The 24,240-nt window shown below is 46.2% G+C and overlaps 2 protein-coding genes across 19 annotated transcripts in view; both read right to left on the bottom strand.

Moving 5' to 3' along the window:
* Window positions 1-5,302: 5,302 nt before the first annotated feature.
* TTC4 (tetratricopeptide repeat domain 4) lies at window positions 5,303-15,523 on the bottom strand. Its single transcript, XM_039486170.1, has 10 exons — window positions 15,334-15,523; window positions 14,372-14,489; window positions 13,951-14,112; window positions 12,924-13,001; window positions 10,623-10,747; window positions 9,620-9,706; window positions 9,287-9,501; window positions 8,001-8,082; window positions 6,619-6,701; window positions 5,303-5,549 (listed from the first exon to the last, which is right to left on the bottom strand). The coding sequence occupies exons 1-10, from the start codon at window positions 15,439-15,441 to the stop codon at window positions 5,447-5,449; spliced, it is 1,161 nt and encodes a 386-aa protein (XP_039342104.1). The 5' UTR covers window positions 15,442-15,523; the 3' UTR covers window positions 5,303-5,446.
* Window positions 15,524-17,786: 2,263 nt separating this feature from the next.
* Window positions 17,787-24,240, bottom strand: part of MROH7 (maestro heat like repeat family member 7) — a 27,198-nt gene continuing 20,744 nt past the window's right edge. For 14 of the 18 annotated variants that reach the window (XM_039486209.1, XM_039486205.1, XM_039486208.1 and 11 more), the window contains 6 exons: window positions 22,497-22,658; window positions 21,127-21,282; window positions 20,739-20,861; window positions 20,468-20,570; window positions 19,869-19,931; window positions 17,787-18,233 (listed from right to left, as the gene is read on the bottom strand). In XM_039486209.1, coding sequence (XP_039342143.1) covers window positions 17,998-18,233; window positions 19,869-19,931; window positions 20,468-20,570; window positions 20,739-20,861; window positions 21,127-21,282; window positions 22,497-22,658 — 843 coding nt within the window. In that variant the 3' untranslated portion in view covers window positions 17,787-17,997. The remainder of the gene's footprint in view (window positions 18,234-19,868; window positions 19,932-20,467; window positions 20,571-20,738; window positions 20,862-21,126; window positions 21,283-22,496; window positions 22,659-24,240) is intronic. The other 4 variants (XM_039486216.1, XM_039486217.1, XM_039486221.1 and 1 more) reach the window with 4 other exon arrangements.

The following is a 24,240-nucleotide window of genomic DNA, read 5'->3' as shown; positions in this document are numbered from 1 at the left end:
GCATGGAGTCCTAGGAGGGGGCAGTCAGGGGACAAGGAGTGGGCAGGGGGTTAGATGGGTCAGGGGGTTTGAGGGGTGCAGTGGGAGGGGGCACAGCCTTCCCTACCCAGCCCTCCATATAATTTCACACCCCGATGTGGTCGTCAGGCCAAAGTTTGCCTACCCCTGTTCTAGTAGAACTACAAGGATTAGCCATTATCTATGTAACACTGGGGTGGGTGTGGCAGTTTTTTGCTATTTTTTATTGTTTACTTTGTAAGCCATCCTTCCTGCCAGGTATCAATCAGGGCTTGGTGTAGTGGTGGTACTCTGCCAAAGCTCTGCTCCAAAATCTCCATCTCCCACTGTTTCTTCTAAAATGATCCATGTTGTATACATTGTTGTCATTAGACTTCAGGGTTAACACCTCATTGAGACAAATGGGGACAGCTCATATCTTGCTTAGGCCTCTTGTTTGTATGTTCACAGTCGACAGGACACGTCTTGCTTGGTTCATAACTGGATGATCTTTGCAACCACGGGGCTAGGGATTTTAGTTTTTAAATGAAAGTTGCGAGAATGAAGGAGCCACTAGAGATGTGGTGGCACAAGATTCTTTCAAGTGCCTGGAGCAGACTGACTGTTCTCTGGCCAGGACACGCACCCTCTGCCGAAAGGTCACACATGTTATTTCTCTAGCACTCCCAACCCCTGCCAGTCACCCCCCTCAGACCTGAACACTGATTGCCCATGAGTGGCAGCATGTTGCTAGACTAGTGAGCTGTACTAAGAAAACTCTCTCTCTCAAACTAATTAGAACCAAGATTAACAAGGTGGTGAACGAGAGTGAACCTGAATGTACTCAGATTCTGGTAGCATTCAGCTCCAGCTCTAAACTGTGGGTCTTGGGCCCATCGTTAGCTGATCTTTGTGAACAGGCTGAAAACAGCAACAGCAGCTTGATAGCAAACCAAGTGGCATCTGTGCCGACCCTGGGATAAGAACGCTGGCTGGCTGACAGTGAACCTCTTTACCTCGTTAAGTACCACACCAACAGATGCTGAGCCCTCAACCTTAGTGAAAGAGCTGTACTTGAATTTTCCTTTCAGCCTTCTGGTGGATGCGCAGCAGGGTCACTTTTATATCTGGTATGCTGCATTTTAATATTTGTTCTTATATGTTGTATGTCTAGAAGCCGTCACTGAAATTGGAATCCCATTGTGCTACACATCGTATATGTAGTTATGAGATGGCCCCGGAACTGAGGAGCTTACAGTCTAAATAGACAAAAAGTGGGGGAGGGAGTGGAGGCACGGAGAAGTGAAGTGACTTGCTTACGGTCACACAGAATTGCCTTCTCTTGACTCCCAGTCCAGTGGCCTGTCCGTTACACCACACTCCCATGCTACCAAGCTTCTACCGTAACGCTCAATGTGCACACATTTTTATGCTGGAACTTGCATTTGCCATGTTGGATGTTGATAGCTCTTGGATGGTTGCAACCAGGGTTTGACGCTCATAGTGCAGTGAATGGGTAAAGGGCAGAGGGGGAGTCCTGCTCTCACTGAAGTCAATGGTGCAACTTTCATTGACTTCAGTAGGAGTAAAGCTTAGGTCAACACCTGAGTGCTTGTGAGGATCCCTTCCTTGAGGCGCTACTCCTCTCACACCAGTGAGCTGAGAGAACGCACATCACTGGACGACTGGGATTGTCAGCTTTCTCATGGTAGAAGGGCTTCAGGTCTACTCCTTGCAGGTCACGGTCTCTAACCCTAATCCTAAAACCCCACCATTCTGACAATTGGTTTTAATCAGTTTGATTCTAAGATGGTCTTTATAAGGCACTAATCGTGCTGGAAACTGGCATCTGGCAAGACTGATCAAAAAACTCTATTTTTATTTTTAATAATGAAAGTTTAGCTTCTGAAGAAGATAGAAGTCCTAGAAAGCTGGGGTTTCTCTATGGAGACTTATAGCAGGCTGTGAAGCTTTATATCTGCAGGGAACCAGTTTGAATCCAGCCTGAATTGGTAGCGTCTGAACATCATTACCACCTGACAGCTGTTTGGGTGCCTCTGGGACATGAGTTAGTGGTCTCACTGCAGTCCAGAATGTACAGCTGTTGGTGGCAGATACAACTACTGGCTAGACACTGAATGGGTGGGGAGACTGAATGACATTCTGATTTCTAGAGCTGGTCTCTCCCCAGTGACATGGAGATGCCGATGCTGCACTTCGTTTTTGGGTCAGCAGAAATACTTTATTCTCTGCTACTCTCAAGCTAATACCTTTCAGCTTCACATTAGAATAACTGCTTTCTTCTGTCCCCGTCCTGGCTGGTTTTGTGACAGGCACCAAGCTCCCTTGACATACCTTCGGCTTCTTTCAAAATAGCCTTTTCCCCTACTCCTTCCGTATCAGCTCTACCTGTGCGTTCTTTAATCTAACTGTATTTGCTACACCTCATTCCAGTGAGCTCCTGAATGAGGATGGAGCCTGAAGATGTTAAATGAGGTTTACTTACATCTAACAGTCACCTCATTGGCAGGCTGTAGCTAAGTTCTGTTACACTACCGTTAGTTTGTTATTTCTAGCAAATGCTGGGAAGATGCTCACACATCTGGCTGGAAGAGAAGCCCATTAGGCTTACAAGCTTTTAGAGAATCTTGTGAACGTTGGAAGGAAAGATTTAAGGAGTTGCAGCTACACTGACTTGCATTAAATGTTCAAGGCTTGTCTCTTTCTCTTGCAGCTCATGATCTTCCCTTCTGTCACTTGGCAGCACAGAATGTCGACAGGCATGGACAGATGACTTCAGAGGTTATAGCAGACGTGCGCCTGATTGAGCAGCGCTATGGGCGAGGAGAGGATATTGGCCTGTTTTCAAACAAAACCTATGCTAAGCTGAGTGAACTGGACCCAAAATACAAGAAAGTGTCCAGCCCGGTGATGGTCTGACCCAGCATCTTCTCCCTCTGCAACCTGTGCTGCACTGTGTGCAATGGCTCGAGTCTGTCCTACGTGGCTTTGTACACTATACATGAAAAAGGCAATTTTTAACCTCAACAGGAGTTCAACATTTGCATGGCCAGAACTTAAGATTTGGAAAAAGATGCATTAGCTTCTCCAGTCTGTGCCTCACTACAGAACATGCCTGACACTTTGGATAGTATGAGCTTCAGGATCTGCAGATAAAGAGATTCTTTACTTCCTTTGGGCCAGTAACCTATAATGTTATTGACTCTTACTGTTAGGAAATCTAGCCTCTAGCTGATCACATTACATCCAACTATTCCGCTCAAAAAAAAGTAGTGGCCCATCACACTGGCTGCTATGAAGTGGATCATTAATCTGGGGTTAATGAAGGTGGCTGCCCATGGAATATTTGATGTGGTGCTCACAACAACCCTCAGCCATCTCTTTAAACCAAGCTATACACGTCCAGTTTTTAGGCTGTTCCTCATTTGATTCCTGCTGCTCTGTGCAGTACCCCACAGCTGGCTTTAGCTACCTTATGTGGAGTTAGACAAAGCAGACTCTCCAGCCCATCTTATACTGCCACTGAAAGGGGATGGAAATGGTTTGTAGCTCAACTGCAACCAGAACCATGGAAGGTTAAAGGGGCAGCAGGCCAAAGACTTTTTTAAAGGGAAGAGTCAAGGAAGCTTCCTGTGATCTTGTGTTTTGATGACAGGCTGATCTTTTCTGTAAGAGCAGATGCCTAGCTTAGTTAGGCAGCACCTGTGACTACTTTTAAAGGTATCTCTGGTACGTAGAATGCTTATTCGATCAAGCTATCCAGATGGGATGTCTCCAGTGTGTGCACTTCAATACAGAAAAGCCCAAAAGGTTATTTTTTTTCTGAACGGGCAAACAGGTTCTCTTGTCCAGATCACTAATTTAGGATTAAACCATAACTTTATACTGTGTCTAAATAAAGGGGCATATGAGTACAAAATGGCCCATCACACTCTATAGGAAGCAAAATTCACCTCAGTTGACTTATGAACTAGGCACCTTGGCTTATGTGCCATACCATGGAACAGATCTGTTCTGTGTTTATTGACAATGCTTCGATTGTGTAAACAAAATTAAAATACTAATAGCTGTAGCCTTGAGCAAAAGTTATTCCACTCAACAGTGCTGACAGCTGCCCAGACTAACTCCAAAGCCCCTTAGATGTTACTTACTGGAGTTATTGAAAGACAGCATGATTGTAGGGTAGAGCAGGGAGGCGGTGATCTGTTTTCTTTTCCCCTAGACTCATCTCCCAGTTCTCATCTGTAAAATGGGTGTACTACTTACACACAGTGAGGTGCTATGTCGATGTAAAGTAGTCTGGCCCAGCTGCTTAGAGCTGCTAGATTAAATCCAGCCTTCATGTGAGATGCTACAACATCTCGACAGTCCTCTTAAGGTGGGTTACATTCTTTTTGGTAAAAGTTATATTAGTTTCTATTAGAAGCTGAATTGTTTTTAACGGCTGATGCATTAGTTTGACTACACATGCAGTAGGTCTTTCCACCTGCTACTGATCACTGTAGCTCTGGAAGTGGGGAGAGGCTCTAGGTTAGAACCAATATTTTTAAAAATTAAATATCGACGCTAGCGCAGTCTGCTGTTGTAGAACCAGCATTCACTTGGTGCTAGCCAGAGGTGACTACTGGTTATTGAGATACACGAGGATGTTCCCTCACTTTAAAGCTACTGCATGTTATTTCCCTTGAGGATATCAGCACAATTCCCCATTCAGGAATACAGCAAGGAAAAGGAGCCTGCCTAATTCACTTGGCACCAACCTGTCTACTTACCATAAACATATTTATTTGCAATCTACATCAGACAATAAGAAAGGGTAGTGAAAGGTCAGTAAACAAAGAGCTTTGCATTCCTTTGTTCAATAGCACAGTGCATTAGTGAGTGAACTCTTGCTGTATTGATTTGACTGCTCCGAGCCAGTGGATTAATGCAGAGTCATCCAGTGCTACTAGAGGACATCCCAGTTCCACTCACTTCAAAACCAGTAACTACAGCCATTCAGTGAGGAGGTCAGCAGTGGAATTCTTCACTCCTCCACAATGCAAGTACACTGAAAATTGATGTCACTTCATCTAGAATTAAGGTTTGGCACATATGCACAGCTGCCATTCATACACTGTGCAAGGCTTAAGGGAACAGCAGTCCATTTCACTATATTAAAGAAGACTACCATCCATTTATATATGGGGGGGGGGGGAAATCAAGCTTCAGTCCGTATCCACTCAGAACTCAGCGACTTTGTTCCAAGGCGAGTTCTGCATGTGCAAAAATTGTAAGACAAAGGTCCAACAGTGGTCACGTTTATTTGATTGAAGTAGAAAAAATTATTAAACTATATCGGTGGAAGACTGATTGTTCCTATCTGTGGATAGGAACAATCCAGCCCACAGCAAGGGTTTCTCTCGTCCCTTTTTGTGCTTGCACTTGCTCATTTTAGTCGATGCACCTTCTTGCCAAAAAAGTAATTCTTAGAGAAAGGAGAACGCTTTACTAAAACCAAAAAAGCAGGAGTCCCAGCCTTTACAAAGTACCTGCAACGAACACACAAAAGTCAGTCATCATCCTCATTTCTAGCCCACTGTTACACAGAGTGAAAGCTTTGGCCCCACTTCAACAATTAAAAAAATTGGCTTCATGGGGGCTGATGACAAGAATTTTTTTGCTGAATTAGCAGTGCCTGTTGTATTGATGTCTGTGCACCAATGGGGAGAGTGGTTTATGAATCAATTCCTCTCCCCACAACTTTTCTAATTAAAATTAAGATAGCATTGTCACCCTGAACGTCACATTCATCCTGCCAATAGGCCAGGATAGTGGCAAGGATTATGCATGCTGCTGAGTTTTATGGAACGATAGTTAAGATGCAGTCCTGAGCAGCAAGATTCCAGGTCTGAGTTTTTATTGGTGACTTTGCAGCAAGATCTCTAGCTGGAAAAGAAGTGGTATGCTGACTCAGCACAGTATTCCTTTCCCCCCCCCGCCACACACACATAGAAGATAGATTATTTTTTAAATCTAAAGGCACATGTTATTTTTTGTTATTTTACACTGCAGGTTAGGTCAGCCTTTCAGCTTCTTAGGAGCTGAAGTCAGTTTCTTTATCAGCATGGGGTTTTTCTGGATCTCACATGCACAGTGGGTTGTCAGCTGTGGGCTGCTCATGTAGATACAACCATTTTTAAATAGTACCAGGCACTTGATCCCTTCAATACATTCAGTCCACTGAGTTCCATGCACTTGATTTTTTCAGTGTTAGGAAACAGTATTAATAGCTCTGTGTGTGTGTGAGCAAAAACAGCAGAGCAGTGACAGTGCAATTTCCATCTAACCCACTGAGGTGTTAAGTAAAGTAGCACAGAGGTAGCTTTCTGCTGTTTCTGCTCTTCCAAACACACACATTATAGATGCAGACTCCCTCTCGTGTGGTTTATTCCGCCCTTTGCTTATGGATACCAAAAGTCTGACTGGGAAGTGTGATTTGTTTTTTAAAAAGCCATTTAACCCTGTAGAGGAGGCACCTGAATTTTACATGGGGAGCGTGACTCTACTTCTCACACGACAGAGGAACGAACAAAATGCTGTTCCTGGCCACTCGCTCACCTTTGGTGCTGCAGCACTTGCAGCAGTGTGTTTTCTGTGTTCAGCTGGTACATTTCTTCTCTTGCTTCATCTTCAAAATAAAGCTGGATAAAATTTGGTATAAGATGAATATTTAAGATACCTCTGGCTTGCCCACAGGTGTACCAGGGACACTAGCTAAAAGCCTGCTGAAAGATTTGTCATGACCACACACATAGCCATACAACAGAGCATCTGCATGTGTGTCCTCTAATCTCTAAAATGGATGTACCATTAAGGCTCTTAGAGCTTCATCTACCTAAAAGGGACTAGCAGGGGGTGGGGAAAAAAAAATCCAGAGATAAAGAAACCTTTCAACAGCTTGTTTTGTATAGATTGCAGCCTTTTAATTATTTACTATCTACATGGCTTTCCCTATATAAACCAATATATATTTGATCTGTTACGACTGCTCTTGCATAAGACTGTCTCCAGCCAAACAACAGTTGAATGAAGAAGGTGAGGTGCTCTGCCTGTCAATGAAGTGATGGGGTTATGGGAATCAAAGCCTTGGGACCACTTTTTAAAAACAGGCTAAATTCATCTGTGGTGTCACTTCATTATAGTTACCCAAGGAATAAATTGAGCCTATTTTGTTTAAGAATCATTATTACAGCAGCTAATGTAACAAAACTTAGCCCAGCATATTTAAGCCCCTTAGATTGCATATACCTCTTGGTAGTTATCAACAAAATGTCCATCCTGATAAGCAGTGCCTGAGGAATTATGTTTTTGGAAAGGACTGCTCAGTGCACCAAGGGCCATCAACGCTGCCTGGGGATATGAAACTGCAGTGGGAAATATCTATCCCACATACTTGTATACAAGTAATTCATGTTGGAATATACTGAAAACGACTGGGTGTAGTCACAACCTAATTACATTCTAAATGGTTAATCCCATCAAGTCTCCATACGTAATAGCATCCAACTCAGAGCTAGGCTACTTAATTCTAACAATTACTCCTATGCTTTTCCACCATGTATTAGTGTACACATTATTTTGAACACTTTTCACTAAATTGTGGATTAAAAAGTTACTAGGTTAACAAGCTACTGGTCTAATTCTTGCTTATTACATATACGGGAGTCGAGGCAATAAAGTACCTCTTAATAAAAATATAAATCCAGAGAGAAGAATTTTCACATTCTTAATTTAAACAGTGTTGTGTATTCTAACAGCTACAATAAATTTAGCCTGGAAATGTATGAATGAATGTGCGGCCTGCACCTTCATTTAACAGGAAGGCATGCTAAACAAAAATGTTGCAAATATATTTTATATATTTAATAAGATGCTTATGAGAAACTAATAAAAAAATGTATATCTGAAATATAAAATAGAAGAAAGGTCAAATTTCCTACCTCTAGATTGCTGGGGTGATATTTTCTTTCCGAATCCCAAGGAGGTAACTCAGCAAACATCACCTGTATATGATCAATAAATCTAAAAGCCAAAGTGGATCTTGTTATGATCCTAGTCACAGCATTATACAGCATTCAGTAGCTACTATAATCCATGCTAATAAATCTACTAGTTCAACTTCTCTAATTCATACATTTAAATATGAATGATGGCAAAGATTACAGTAGCAAGCAGGTTAAACAATAGCTTAAAGACTACCGTAATTATCTGATTATGTTCAGGCCAATGTAAGTTTCAGAAACATACTCTTAACATACTGAAGCTTATACTTTGCTTTAAACACATACTTTCATTAACAACCTTCACAGTGCAGCAAAAAACGTTACCATTAATGTTACCAAGGTGACCATTAATCTTTGATTTCAGCCTATTCAGGGATACTGCCAAGATAAATGTTGTATATTTATTTAAAATCGATTTTCCCTCTCTGTGTTACTAACAATGCCTTAGATTAGAACAAAAAACTTTCAAAATCTAATTTACATGTCACTGTTTATGCCGCCTGTTTACTTTTTGCACTTCAGTGATCTTACACAGTGAAACTGTTCTGGTTTGTCATATTCACTTTTACTTTCTTGGATCCTGAACACAGCACAATGCTCTTGCTTTCCAACATTACGACAACATTAAAACCCCTTGTCTAACCATCTGCACTGCAACTTAAAACAAAAAAAAATCTATTAATATTATGTTTGGTTAATACACATGCCACCATTTATGTTATGAATTATGTTATGAATTTCAAGTTCATTAACTTGTATCCCTGCAGAGCTATAAACTAAAGCTCATACCAAGAGAAGGGGAGTTTCCCCCTTTCCAGCACTCACTTCTAGACTTGAGTTAGCAGAACAATATCAGGTCTCTAAGAGCTATTTTATTTCATTTTGGGAGGTGTTTTATATTTATCAGCTTTAACTTCTCTCTTCCTTTAAGACCTGCACAACTGGAATCCTGGTACCTAAGGCACCTGGTGGCTTCAAAACACTATCCTGATTAATTCCTAAATCGTTTTCTTGTAACCTATGTAGTATACAGCTTTTGGTGATACATGCTTGAGATAATCTGTCACCTTTACATCAATATCATTAGATATTCCACACTCCTCCCCATTATGAACTCATAAAATCTAGATTTTGGCCCTGAACTACTTTGGAAGTCTGGTGTTATTTCTGCAATGAAACAGAATATCTGATATAATCATTATTTCACATGAAGTAGAAATCACCTGGAGTCCTCGTGAAAAGCTGAGATGAAATCTGTTTGCCCATATTCAGGATACATAAAGAGCACAGGCCAGTTCAGACTGCCATTATCATCTAAGTAGACCTTTGTGCCCGTGGTACTGTCAGAACTCAGTCCATTTAAGGACATCTCAGCCAGACCATCTGATATTTCATCTTCCTCCTTAGAGGCCTCAAGAAACAGCTTGATATTCCTTTCCTACATTGAAAGAATCAATTTGAGAACATGACCTAAAAATCAAAGTTTAGTCACTTGAATATCTACATATGAAGAACAACTTTTAAGAGAGAATCCTAAACACATCTTAGGCCCATACCTTTATAGCAGTGAGTAAGACCTCTTTCTGAGACTGTTCCTTCTTCTCCTTCAGTTTTGCTTTCCTTGCATCCCGCTGTTCAGCTCGCTGCACGCAAGACAAGTTTGCATCACAATCATGGGAAATAAGTCAACATCCCTCATTACTTTATTTTACTGAAAAGTTGTGAAACCAATTTGGGTCACCAGAAAAATTATGGTTCTTCTCAGTGCATCTCTTTACCGTGACCTGGCTAGGAATCACCGCTGAATTCCACTTCATGGAAATGCTCGGTGATTTTTTTTTAAAGTTTTTTTACTCATACTTTGTCCTTTTATAGCATCTTTCTTCCAAGCTCAAAAGCTCTCTACCACCATTAATTAAACCTCTGACATCTCCTGTGAGGGAGGCAAATATTGTTATCCCCGTTTAACAGAAGGTTAAAGAAGGTAAAATTATGCTAATTCCATGCCCAAGATCACACAACCGTCAGTGAGAGACAGAAATGAACCCTGGACTCCAGGGACCTAAGTCCCTTCCTCTAACCAGCAGACTGCTTCCTCCCATACCTGAACGGTATATTCTCATTCTGTGAAAATAGTAGGGAATACCTGGCTAATTTCTTTCAGTCATGATTTAAGAGGTCTCTTTCTTTCCCTACAAAACCAAAGCCATAATAAGCAGTTTGGTCTCCAGCATGGCACCATGTCCCTTGTTAGTTACAGTGATGCTGGCTCCACAAGCTGTAAAATTGGATGCACTGAATTTGGACAAGACCAATACTCCAATGTTAAAGATCGGAAGAGACCCATTAGGCCATCCAATCAATCTTCCACAATCTTTAGATCCTGCTGGACAGAAACTGTAGCACCCTCTGGAAAAAAATGATAATTAGCATTTATACGTGCCTTCCATCTGAGGATCTCAAAGTGCTTCCCAACCATGAAGTGGGGTAATGGACTAATGGTCTGATCTGGCATGGTAAATCCTATAGTGCCATGGGCAGGTTTGTTTTGGTTTTTACCTTTAACCTGTCAGCTTTGGCTCTCATTTCCACAAGTTTCTTCTCCTTTGAATCTATCCTCAGACCCTCCTCGCACCATGCCATTGCTTCAGGGAAATTCTTTAACTCCAAATGACACAAAGCTCCTGAAAGAAAGTTTAAAAATTCTGACACAGGACCAGTGTATAAATCTATTTATACTAGGGGTGGGCAAATTTTTTGGTCTGAGGGCCACATCTGGGTATGGAACTTGTAAGGCGGGCCATGAATGCTCACGAAATTAACAATTCAGAGATATTCAAATAAACTTTATTTAATAAATATACATTTTAGTGGAAATAAACATAAAACCATACGTACTATTATAAATATACCATCATACCAACGTATGACAATAATTAAACCGAACTTACCCCCTTTCCACGCCTTCTCTCTCTAGCCTGGATTTGTTGGGTGTAAGCTTCCAGTCATTGAGACTCATTGAGATTCACCAGCCGCCTGCTCTCAGAAATCTCCTCCCACGTAAGTCCCGACAGCCCACAATTTTGAAAACCGCCACTGAGCACTCCCTGGCCAACTACTCTTTCTTTTATCCTCAACAATGGAAAATTAACACGACTAAAACACTAGACTCACCTAAGCCAACAAGTAGCAGGCAAGTGGGCTTGCACATTCCAGGTTCTGATGGCGCATGAGGCGTGTTTAGGTTGTGCAGCCGGAGTAACATGCGTGCCCTCACGCCAGTCACGCAGGTCCTGAACACGCGGGAGCCTCCGACCCTGCTGCCCGGCTGGAGCACCGGAGCAGGGCAAGCCCCTGACCCCGCTCCCCGGCTGAAGCGGAGCAATGGAGCTCGAGGGCCAGATTAAAAGGTCTGATGGGCTAGATAAGGCCCGTGGGCCACAGCTTGCCCAACCCTGCTTTATACGAAGAGTAGTCTATATTCCCCTCAATATAAACAAGCACAACTATGTGGTTTAATGACTTCATTGGGGCTATTTAAAGTAGCAAACACCATGCCTGCTAGCTTGCTTTCACAGGATCAGGCTCAATGATAGGATTTCAGCAGGGGTAGCAAGGAGATAAGTGAAACAGAAGTCTCTGAACATTGGCCAAATTCTCTGACGGTGTAACTGCACTGAAATCAATGGAGTTCTATGTCTTTGCAACAACTTTAAATTTAAATTGCAGCAACAACATTTTGGAGCTTTACGTTATTAAAGATTTAAGACCTGTCTCTTCTAGGAAGAGATCCTAGAGACTGAAGTAACAGAAATGGGATGAAATTCAATAGTACAAAGTACGAGGTCATTCACTTCGGGTCTAATAAGAAGAATTCCTGCTAAGGGGCTCCTCAGTTGGAAGCAACAGAGGAGGACGAGAGAGGCCTGGGCGTGTTGACTGATCAAAGATAACTAGGAGTCAATAATGTGATGCGCTGTGAAAAATGCAATCCCAGGATGTATCAGGAGAGGCACTTCTAGTAGAGAGAGAGAAATATTCAGTGCTATTGTACAAGGCACTGGTAAGACCTCATCTGGAACACTGTGTACAGTTCTGGTCACCCACGTTCAAAGAAAGATTAATTTAAACTGGAACAGGTGCAGAGAAGAAGAGCTTCTAGGATGATCTGGGGAAGGGAGGGCCTATCTTATGAGAAGAGACTGGAAGAGATTCAACCTAGCAAACGGAAGGCTGAGAAGGTATATGATTCCCCTCTAGGAATACACTGGGGGGCAAAGAGCTATTTAAGCTAAAGGACAATGTTGGCACAAGAACAAATGGGTATAAACTGGCCATGAACAGACTCAGGCTGGAAATCAGAAGGTGTCTCACCACCAGGAATGAGGTTCTGGAACAGCCTCCCTATAGGAGTTGTGGGGGCAAACAACTTAAAACTAACTGAGAGACAGCAGGACAAATTTCTGAGTGGGATATACGACAGGGAGAATACAGTGAGAGTCAGTAATGCACTTCTGTTTATCAGCCATTCAAGGTAGATAAACAAAACTATATTATAAAATGGAAACAAACTAGCTAATTTATAAAAAAGTACATTTAGTCAAACACAATAAAAAAACCCGATAAGAACAGTATGTAACAAATTATCCTTACAGAGCATTTTGAAGCCTGGTCTTTTGATTAGTTAACTTAAACACCCATGATCATTGTGCTATTTTACACAGCGTAAAATCCTCCTTGAACACAATATAGTTTTGCAAAAAAAAGTGACCTCCCTTAGTTAATCTGGGTTTAGCATTTCTAAATTACCTTTGTACTTCAAAATACTGGCATACTATCCATTTGTTTTTAAAATCTTACCTCTTATTATTGCTTTGAGATGGTTGGGTTTTAGCTTTCTTGCTGCGCTCACATCACTGAGAGCAGAACGGTAGTTGCCTATACAAAGCAAAACCTGGGTCAGAACATTTCACATGGACAACTTCTAAAATCCAAGTAGACTTGAGGGCAAGCGAAATCATTAGGCTGAACCACAAGACAATGCATATTCTATGACCACAAGACAGGTACAAATGGAGGTTGCACATTAATGACAATAGAAATAAATGACTTGGGTAAATCTGGTGCCCAGAAAAGTGAAGGATGGATAACAGGAGCTAGGACAGACAATGCACAAACTGCTACATTTAACATACAACAGATTGTCCTCAATATTTATAACTTCCTTGTTTTGTTACAGGAATCTCAATGGGACCTATGAAAATACACAGGCCTACCCAAAATCTGATGCACATGTATAGTTCTCTGTCTCCTTATCTCTTCACTATAGAACCAGAGTTTTATCACTGTCCTTTCCTCCTAGCACCCAACCCCTAACCCAGGTTCCCAGTGTTACTGCCAAGTCAGGTCCATCATCAAATCACCTCTAGGAATTAGCCCAGAAAAGCCCAGCATCAACCTGTTCGCTTCACACTCCTCCCCAAAGCACTTTGCTTTGGCCATAAGTTTTAAATTTAGCAATGTGCAAAACAGAAGCTCCAAGTTTGAGCCCTGCAAAAAGAGTTAGAGCCACAGGGATGGCCCCTTATGTTAAACAATCTGCTCGACCTTGTATTTAGCTGTGACACTCCGAGTACCGTTCCCAGACCTGAGGAAAAGCTCAGTGTAGCTCGAAAGCCTCTCTCTCACCAAGAGAAGCTGGTCCATTAAAATATATTACCTTGCTCACCTTATGTCTTTCAGAGCCATAGGGACAGTTCTTGATTGTCTGAAAATCTTTTAAAAGTTTGTAACAGTGAAAGCACATGACATAAATAGGCGAAGAAATTTAGTCATTTTTGGTTACACAGAATCTAGGTCAGACATAAAATGCAACATAGGACATTACCCAGATAAAACTGTGCTGCAGCTCGGTTAGTATAAAGCACAGCATTCAAATCTTGGTCACTGCATTTCTTTTTTAACCCTTCAGTATATGAGATTACAGCTTTCTTGTAGTTCTTTTCCTTGAAGTATTCATTCCCCTCATTCTTATAGGTGTTTGCTTGCTCTGCAAAGACAAACAAAACACCTTTCATTGTACAATGCAATCAATAGATCACCCCGCCTATAACCTTAGCATACCTAAAAATTCAAACACCCCTTAGATACCCAAGGCACACCCACAGAAAAGCAGATGTTTAGAACCCACCACACCTACCTACAAACAATTAAATCCTCAAATCCCAAAGATAATCCAAAAGAGCAGTAGCACAATACCAGAATGGTGTGAAAGCAAAGATTTAAATGCCCATGAAATTATGAAATACCTTCAGGAGATCGATCCTCATCAAAAATGATTGACTGAAGGCATGCCAAATCAGGATTCTGTTCAGGATCAATTTCAGCAGGGGATTTCTTCATAAACATGGGGATCTTGTCAAATTCCTATTAATAACAGCCAGGGTGGAAAACACAATCATAGAATTGGAATTAAGTCCACATTTTGGAAATTGTTAAGTCCTTATCAATATGGTCTTGCAAAATATTCTCTTCAAGCACATCAACTCAACCAGGGCACAGGCAGCCCAGTAATACACTGAAGGAACGGAAGAAGCTATTCAGAGCTCACCCACATCTCTTTGGGAGCAAGAGCCCCTCATCTGAAGGAAAGATGAATTTCTCTGTCAGCATTTCAATGGGACATTTCATATCCCACACAAGATATTTTTTTCAACATTTCTTGTTCAGACTGTCCCAGCATTAGGCCTACAAACTTTGGTGCCGTTTCTGCCTCCTCACTAGGGGAGATCCACACTGTTCTCCACCGCCCAAAATGATCTGACAACCGCATTCAGAGAGAGACACACACAGACACACACACACACACAGACACACCACCTCCCATCTCTGTCAGACCATCACAATCCCTCCCCAAAAGACAGGAGACCCCTCCCTGGCCCAGGCTGGACACCCGACCAATACAACACGTTGCACACCTCCTCACTGTCACTAGGGCCAGCTCCTTCCCCACCCCCAGATCCCCCTGCCCCCAAACACCCCACCCATCTCCAGGGATAGCCCCCTTCCCCCCATCGCTGGGAATCAGACCCCCCTGCTGTCCCAAACGCCAACCTCCATCTCTAGGGCCGGACGCTGCCCCCAGAATATGGACAACAGTCCCCCCGCCGCCCGGGCCGCCTGCTCCCCTCTCCCCCCGCCCCATATCTCTAGGAACGAGACCCCCGCCGGCCCGCCCGCCCTCCCTGTGCCCGAGGCCCCCGGCCCGCACCTGCTCCCAGCTCTCCGGGTTGAAGCCCCCGGCGTAGCGCTGGGTTTGGGGTCTGTCGAGGAAGGAGGCCAGCGCGGCCTCCTCCGCCTGCCCCGCGGCCGCCGCCATCGGCTCCGGCTCCAGCTCCTTCCTGCCGTGCAGCCGCCGCCGCTTCCCCTGCGGCCCGGCCCGGCGCCCTCCGTTCCGCCCCGCGCGGCGCCTGCTCCTGCCCAGCCCCAACCCCGGGGCGGCGCCTCCACTAGGGCCTTGGCCACCTGCCCCGCGGGCACGGGACAGCCCCCACCCTGGGGCCAGGGCCAGCTCCTCCTGCCCCACACAGACCCCGGGACAGCCCCACCCTGGGGCCAGGGCCAGCTCCTCCTGCCCCACACAGACCCCGGGACACCCCCCACCCTGGGGCCAGGGCCAGCTCCTCCTGCCCCACACAGACCCCGGGACACCCCCCACCCTGGGGCCAGGGCCAGCTCCTCCTGCCCCACACAGACCCTGGGACAGCCCCTCCCCACAGCCCGGGGCCAGGGCCAGCTCCTCCTGCCCCACACAGACCCCGGGACAGCCCCTCCCCACGGCCCGGGGCCAGGGCCAGCTCCTCCTGCCCCACACAGACCCCGGGACAGCCCCTCCCCCCAGCCCGGGGCCAGGGCCAGCTCCTCCTGCCCCACACAGACCCCGGGACAGCCCCCTCCCCACGGCCCGGGGCCAGGGCCAGCTCCTCCTGCCCCACACAGACCCCGGGACAGCCCCCTCCCCAGAGCCCGGGGCCAGGGCCAGCTCCTCCTGCCCCACACAGACCCCGGGACACCCCCCACCCTGGGGCCAGGGCCAGCTCCTCCTGCCCCACACAGCCCCCTCCCCACGGCCTGGGTCAGGGACAGCTCCTCCTGCCCCACACAGACCCCGGGACACCCCCCACCCTGGGGCCAGGGCCAGCTCCTCCTGCCCCACACAGCCCCCTCCCCACGGCCTGGGTCAGGGACAGCTCCTCCTGCCCCACACAGACCCCGGGACAGCCCCTCCCCACAGCCCGGGGCCAGGGCCAGCTCCTCCTGCCCCACACAGACCCCAGGATAGCCCCCGCCCCACGGCCCGGGGCCAGGGCCAGCTCCTCCTGCCCCACACAGACCCCGGGACAGCCCCTCCCCACGGCCTGGGGCCAGGGCCAGGGCCAGGTCCTCCTGCCCCACACAGACCCCGGGACAGCCCCTCCCCACGGCCTGGGCCAGCTCCTCCTGCCCCACACAGACCCCGGGACAGCCCCCACCCCACGGCCTGGGCCAGCTCCTCCTGCCCCACACAGACCCCGGGACAGCCCCTCCCCACGGCCTGGGACCAGGGCCAGCTCCTCCTGCCCCACACCGACCCCGGGACAGCCCCTCCCCCCGGCCGGGGCCAGCTCCTCCTGCCCCACCCAGACCCCGGGACCGCCCCTCCCCCCGGCCTGGGCCAGGTCCTCCTGCCCCACACAGACCCCGGGACAGCCCCTCCCCACGGCCTGGGGCCAGGGCCAGCTCCTCCTGCCCCACATAGACCCCGGGACAGCCCCTCCCCACAGCCTGGGACAGCTCCTCCTGCCCCACACAGACCCCGGGACAGCCCCTCCCCAGAGCCTGGGGCAGCTCCCGCCACCCCACGCAGACCCCGGGACAGTCTCTCCCCAGAGCCTGGGGCCAGGGACAGCTCCTCCTGCCCCACGCAGACCCTGGGACAGCCCCTCCCCAGAGCCTGGGGCAGCTCCCGCCACCCCACGCAGACCCCGGGACAGTCTCTCCCCACAGCCTGGGGCCAGGGACAGCTCCTGCCACCCCACACAAACCCAGGGACAGCTTCCCGGCAGGTTAGGGAGAGCACCTGCCATGTCATACCAGCCGGAGGACCACTCCCCCCCACCCCAGCCTGGGAGTCAGGGACAGCTCCCCAGGGACAGGGCTGAGTGGCTGCTTCCCCTCTCTCCCCCCTCACACAAACCGAGGATCTGGGGGTCAGGGACACCTCCCCACCTTCCCCCTAGGGACAGGGCTGAGACACATCCCCTCTTCTCCCTGCATCCCCATAAACAGGGACAGCTCCCTCTCAGCCCCCCCACAGCCCCAGGGACAGGAGCAAAGAGAGGGACTAGCCCCTGTCCCCCAAACACAGCCACCAATGAGGAAAACCCAGAGGGGGAAACAAGTGCCTAGAGTCAGGTCCGGATACTGCCCTGGAAGAGTGAAGCCTGCTCCCGCCCAGGAACAGCTTGACCCTGGAGGGCAGGGGGGTAAGAAGCCACCCGAACTGTGTGGGTCAGGAAAGCTCTCAACTGATAACTGGGCAGCAGAGAGCTCAGTGAGTAAAGAAACCACAGACACACACTCTGAGGGGGGCACCTGGCACTAACAGCTGGCTATTACATATGGCTAACACCCACCAACACTATAATTCTGCTCCAAAAAATAAGTCAAGATTGCCTGGCAAGCTTTGTTTGCAATAAACTCTGAGTGCTCTTTATTGCCCATGTTCAGTTCACTTTCGTTGGCATGTTAATGACCCTTCCAAAGCCCCTTTGATTTTCCCTCTGGTTGGAAAAACAGAGCAGGGAGCCTAAGTTGAGAAAAATAATCACGAGAGTCTCGCTGTGTCTGTATGGGGCTCAGTGGGGCATAAGCCCTGGCTCTCTTTTTGAGCCAGTTAGTGCTTGGCAGCTAATTTCCAGAGGTTGATGGCATTGCACAGCCTGGATGAGGTGCCTTCGGTAGCAGGATGATTTGGGGGGCTGTGGTGTTTCTCAGCAGAGTCACTGTTCACTTTGTGTTGCTCAACCAGGCCGTACTTTAATTTCCAGTAAACTGCCAGGACGCGGTCATGTGCCTGAGCAGCAAAGATACATACGGACGCCTCAGGGTCATGTAGTAAGCCCGCGAGGGCTGAAACAAAAGAGAAAATGTTGATTGGAAACTACAGAACTGTCCTAAAAACCATTTATATCCAGAAATGCACAGCTCACTGGGGTCTTTGCATACTCACATTCAGCCATCTAAAATACCATTCCTGGAGCCCTCCCCAGCATTTCCCCCTCATCTACAGCACCTGTAACATACGCCCCTGCTAGATCCTCTGCATCCTCCTACTCATCGGCAGCGCCCATGGAACACTACCATAAAGTACTTAAAAGAACTTGCTTGACAGGACTTTGTTATGCTTGATGCTGAAACAGTGCTGGGTGCGTCACAGGAACTAGTCTAGACACTGTGCAAGTCCTGAAGATATTATGATGGAAGGCCTCAATACTGCAAGTTGTTCCATGGGGGCAGATGCCTCCACCTGCATGGAGCTTCACTGAAGTTAATGGGATTCTGCATGAGCACAGTGGTCAGATCACGAGGAACAATTTGCAGGATTGAGGCATAAGTTCAGACAACACAACAAGTGAGGATAATAAAAGGGGAGTAGGTGGGGAGAAGGGAAGAGCTAGGAGAATGGTTACTTTAATAAGATCTCACATTAACTCCATGAGGCATGGACACATCTACGGATGCTCAGATTCTGGTGCATGTGATAAAAATATCTAGCCAGCCAGCCAAAGGAATTAGTTAAATTAACTCACTTCTCACAGGCAACATGGAAGAAGCGAGTTTATAGGAGGGAATCAGAAGATGGTGGTGATGTGGCAAACTGGTTAAGGGAGGGTGTTCCATGCATAAGGGCAGCATGGAAGAAGGTACAAAGGCAGTAGTGAGAGAATTAAAAAATGGGGCAGCCAAGCTGATGACACTGGCACAGTAGTGGAGATGGCGCATGAAAGGAGATCAAATCAAATATACTGTTTGGGGCTGACTGATGTAAGGCTCTGAAAGAAGCTTGAATTTGATATGGACGGTGAAGGGGAGCTAGTGGAGGCATTCTAAGAAGGGGGAGCTAGTGGAGGGGGAATAAACTGAGTATACAGGAGACCAGACAGAAGGAGTTTGTTGTTATCAGTCTGGAAGATGATTAGGAAGTGGGCAAGTGCTTTTGCTATTGGAGCAAAAAGGAAGAAGCAGAATTTGGAAGAGTGATGGAAGAAGCAGCAACCTGATTTGGTCATAGCATGGATGTTGGAGAGGAGACAAAGATGATTCAAGGTTACAGGTCTGGTTGATGAGGAGGATGGTGTTGCCTACAACACTGGAAAAAGGGAGTAGTAGAAGAGTTTAGTTCTGGTCATACTGAGTTTGAATTAATGGTGAGCCGACCAATGTAAGATGTTGGACAGTGTGTGTAAGAAAAGAGACTGAACTTTGAGAGATGGGTCCAGAGTGGATTTGAGAGTCATAAGTGTTGACTACCAGTTCTATCAAACACATGCGACTGGGGGTGCCACCAAGAATAAAGCATAGAGAAAGAAGAGGTATAGATTCAAACTATTACCAATACTATTTATACAGTTCTTGCACAGCAAGAGTACTGACCTTTATGCATATAAATCCCAATGCCTCCTCAGACATACATACACATACACACTCAGACACACACATACTCATCCAAGGTCATAGGAATTTAAAAATGAGGTATTTACTTACCATTACTTATGATGTCCAAATCTTTCATTCTCATCATGCTGTCCATGTGCATAACCAGGAACCCTGAACATGCCATTAAAAGCAGGGAATTCCCATTACTCTCCCACCCTCCAAGAGGGACTTCCAGAGTTTTTGTCGTCTTTCACACAAGGATGCCCTCAGGTATTTGGACAAGTTTCTAAATCTTGAGATGGAGACGCTAAGGAGATAGGGCTTGATTAAAAAGCCCACTGAAGTCAACTGGAGTCTTTCCACTGACTTCAATGAGCTTTGGATGGGGGTCATACTGAGAGGCTGGCTTTCAAGATGATGACATACATTTTTGCAGATAAATTCCTATAGGAGCATCCAGGGGAATTTTGGAGGTCCCCACAGGATTAGTTGCTGATGGGTGGTGCCCCAAGGGGTATTCTGATAGCATAAAATCCAGGAGTGACTCCTGGTTCTGTATTGCATCCAATACTAAATCCTATCAGGTCAAGAAATCAGGGTATCTGGTAAAAAGCAATTAACTTGCACTATTAGAGGGAACAGGGCAACAGACTGAAAAAGTGCTTCTATGAAATTTGCTAAAGAAATGCACATTTTTCGGTATTTACCTATGAACATGGCTGCAGCCCTTCGTAAAGAAGGCTGTGTGCTGCTGAGGTAGCACTGGCTTTGGAACAAGAACCTTTGGACATTTTCCTGATGTTTTTTCACCTAAGACATTAATAATGCACAAAATGAAAGCTTAATGAAAGGGATGGCCCAACACAACCCCTCATAACCCTACCCGCACAGCCTGATAAATGAGTATTTTACTGTGTGTAAACGCTCCCTCAACCAAAGCAACACACAGTTCTAACAATGAACCCAGAGATTACTTACAAGGTATTGACAGATTTCATCCACATCTTCTTGGTGGTTGTGCCAGGCCTTCCCGTTGCCCACCTGTTTAGGTAGTCTCCATTCCAGGAGTCGAGAACATTCATCCAAAGCATTCTTACATTTCTACAAGACAGGATGGAGTTCCCACAGTTAAAAGACTGGGAACTGGCAATATTTTCCAACTGTTAATAGCCTGCAATGAAAATGAATCTCCTGGAATTTCTTCTTCATGAGGTGATAGGGAAGCTCTAAGCTTTTTTTCCAGAAGGAAACACATTAGAGTAGATAGATTAGGAGAAGATCCTACATTGAAAGGTGGAGATGGAGAAAGAGATGTCTGCGGATAGTGATGACCGAGGCTTGGAGCTAAATGACTGTAGGAACTTGCCTCAGCCATGTCAGGGTTGCCCTCTTGCAGGTGCAGAAGTAATGGGATCAAGCTGTCCAAGACATCTTCCTCTTTCATAAGACCCTGAGTCTTCTTCACCTTCTTGACCATTTTTCCAAACAAGGAAATGGCAGCAGAACGCACACTCACTCTCTCCTGAGAGCGACACAAACAGAGGAAGTCAGGGGTCTTATTAGTGAACAGTAGTACTCCTCTTGGTTTGTAATGAAAATTACTGCAATGTTTATGCTGCTCCATGGTCCTCATTCGGGCTTTTGACAAAACAATTTTTTTCCACAAGAAGAGCCTGCTTTCTGTGGAAAATGTGTTTTTTAACTGAAATATGTTGGCCACAAGATTTCAGTGGAAAATGGGAATTGCAGTGCTCCACAGGAGCTGTAGTCTGTGCCTTGTATTCCCATTCTCCTCTATGGGCCAGCATCCCCAGTTGGACTACATTTCCCATAATGCAGCAGTTCTGAAACTGTGGGTTGGGACCCGAAAGTGGGTCACGTCCCCATTTTAATGTGGTCGTTAGGGCTGGCTTAGACTTACTGGGACCCAGGGCTAACGTCCACGCCCGAGGGCTTCGGCCCTGGGCAGCGGGGCAAGGGTTGCCTGGGGCTGAAGCCCTTGGGCTTCGTCTTTGGCCCCCCCGGCCTGGAGCAGTGGGGCTTTGGCTTTGCCCCTGCCCCCCAGTGGTCAGGCTTGGGCAGGCTCAAGCTTTGGTCCCCCCTCCTGGGGTCCTGTAGTAATGTTTATTGCCAGAAGGGGGTCGTGGTGCAGTGAAGTTTGAGAACTGCGGCCATAATGCATCACACAGTCTCCCCTTTTGGTAAGGGAAAGCTGTGCAACATGGTGTTCGTGAGGCATTATATACAGATACAGGGCTTGATCCTTCAAGGGGCTGAGTCGTCGCATCTCCTGCTGACTTCATCAATAGCAGCTGAGCTCGCTCAGCACTTAACAGGTCAGTATCTATGATAAGAGCTGAAATCGCTGCTCTTTCCACACTCATTTGGTTGCACAAAGTGTGTAGTGTGACTGATATGCCATGTACAACATGCGTAGCTGTAGCATGTGTGTATCACACCATAAACAGCCCCCATCACATGCTTATAGTAGGGGCCTAACCTGGTGAGGCATGGCTACAGCGTGGGCTGTGCCTCCAAGTCATAGACAGCAGGGTCCACTGAGCTGGGACAGGCACAAGACAACTGTGGTGGGGGCAGGAGCAAGAATGAAGGGAATGAAAGCAGGAAGAGAGACATTGTTTCACTTCCATTATTTGATACAACTGATTGCTGGTGTGCAAGGGACATGCTCCTCGGCTCCCCTTCCCTCATCCCTTTCACACACAGTTGTCTTACATCATCAAAGAGGAGCCGAAGGAGACTGGTGATGCAGCCAACATAACTTGCTACATCCAGGCCTCTGAGAATCTTCTTCACATCAGCAAGAGCCTCCACAACCAGCCTCCCGTCCACTCCACACAAGCTGTTTATCATGGCTGGCACCAGGACCTTTATCTCCTATACATAAGAAGTTGATGCAGTAACTACCCCACACTGTCTCACCAAGGATTCTGGTTTTCAGTTTAAAAAGAAAACCACCAATGAGAGACAGATTAATTTTCCGAGAATTTTTCTAAATACGGAAAAAGCCCCCAAGAAAATGGCAAGGTTAGCTTAAAATGGACTTTCCACAGAATTCATACCCTGTTCCCTGTAAATTACAGCCTATGTCACATTCTTTCCCTGCTCCTAATTCACTTCTTGGTCATAGCTATGGTATGAGGCTTTTTTTTTGGCTCACCGTGTGTGAATATACGAGGCAAACAATTAAAAAAAACCCAACAACTTTGAAACAAAGCAGTCACGAGGTTTTCTTTTCCCTTTTGCATTTATTTCATTGCTAATGAAATGACTGATTTCTGCTCACAGTTATGCCATGACAATTCTAATAAACTGATTTTTCTAGGACATGGCCAGGCACGAAAGTAGCCAAAAATAGACAATGTAAAGGTATAAAAGATGACAATGTATAATCCTAGTCCCTTTTTAACATAATCCAGTGGTTTTCAACCTTTTTTTCATTTGTGGAGCCCTAAAACATTTTGAATAGGTGCAGATCCCTTTGGAAAACATAGACATAGTCTGTGGACTCCCAGGGGTTTGTGGTTGAAAACCACTGCTATAATCCATAAACAGCCATCAGATTGCATTTTATCCAATAATGCAGAAATTTATTTCCTACCCTGTCTCTAGTGTGCAGTGTTAGATACCCAATGAGCAGGGCCCTACCAAATTCACGGCCATGAAAAACACATCACAGACTGTGAAATCTGATCTCCACTGTGAAATCTGGTCTTCTGTGTGCTTTTACCCTTTACTATACAGATTTTACGGGGGAGACCAGTATTTCTCAAATTGGGGGTCCTGACCCAAGAGGGAGTTGCAGGGGGAGTCGCAAGGTTATTTTAGGGGGTCATTGTATTGCCACCCTTACTTCTGCACTGCTGCCTTCAGAGGTAGGTGGCTGGAGAGTGGTGGCTGCTGACTGGGGGCCCAGCTCTGCAGGCAGCAGCACAGAAGCAAGGGTGACAACACCATACCCTGCCATCCTTACTTCTGCGCTGCTGCTGGCGGCAGCTCTACCTTCAGAGCTGGGCTCCTGGCCAGCAGCCACTGCTCTCCAGCTGCCCAGCTCTGAAGGCAGCACCACTACCAGCAACAGCGCAGAAATAAGGGTAGCAGTACTGCGACTCCCCCACAATAACTTTGCGCTCCCCCCTACCCAACTCCTTTTTGGGTCTGGACCTCTGCAATTACACCACCATGAAATTTCAGATTTGAATAGGTGAAATAATGACATTTATGATTTTTAAGATCCCATGACTGTGAAATTGAGCAAAATGGATGTGAATTTGGTCGCGCGCGCCCCATCAATGAGGAGATGCCTCTTCCTTGAAAGTTTCACTGATATCTGTAGTAGCATTTTCAAGTACATCCAGTTAAGAGGGTTTTTTATATGCTTTGCAAGGCTGAGATCTGGAGCAATATTAAATCCTGCTCACTGATCTCAGTTCCAGATAAATGATTCTGGGTCTGCTTT

The sequence above is a fragment of the Mauremys reevesii genome, linkage group 8 (genome assembly GCF_016161935.1).
Source record: "Mauremys reevesii isolate NIE-2019 linkage group 8, ASM1616193v1, whole genome shotgun sequence".
NCBI lineage: Eukaryota > Metazoa > Chordata > Testudines > Geoemydidae > Mauremys > Mauremys reevesii.
The sequence above is the reverse complement of the archived record's forward strand: the minus strand, read 5'-3'. Positions and strand labels throughout refer to the sequence as shown.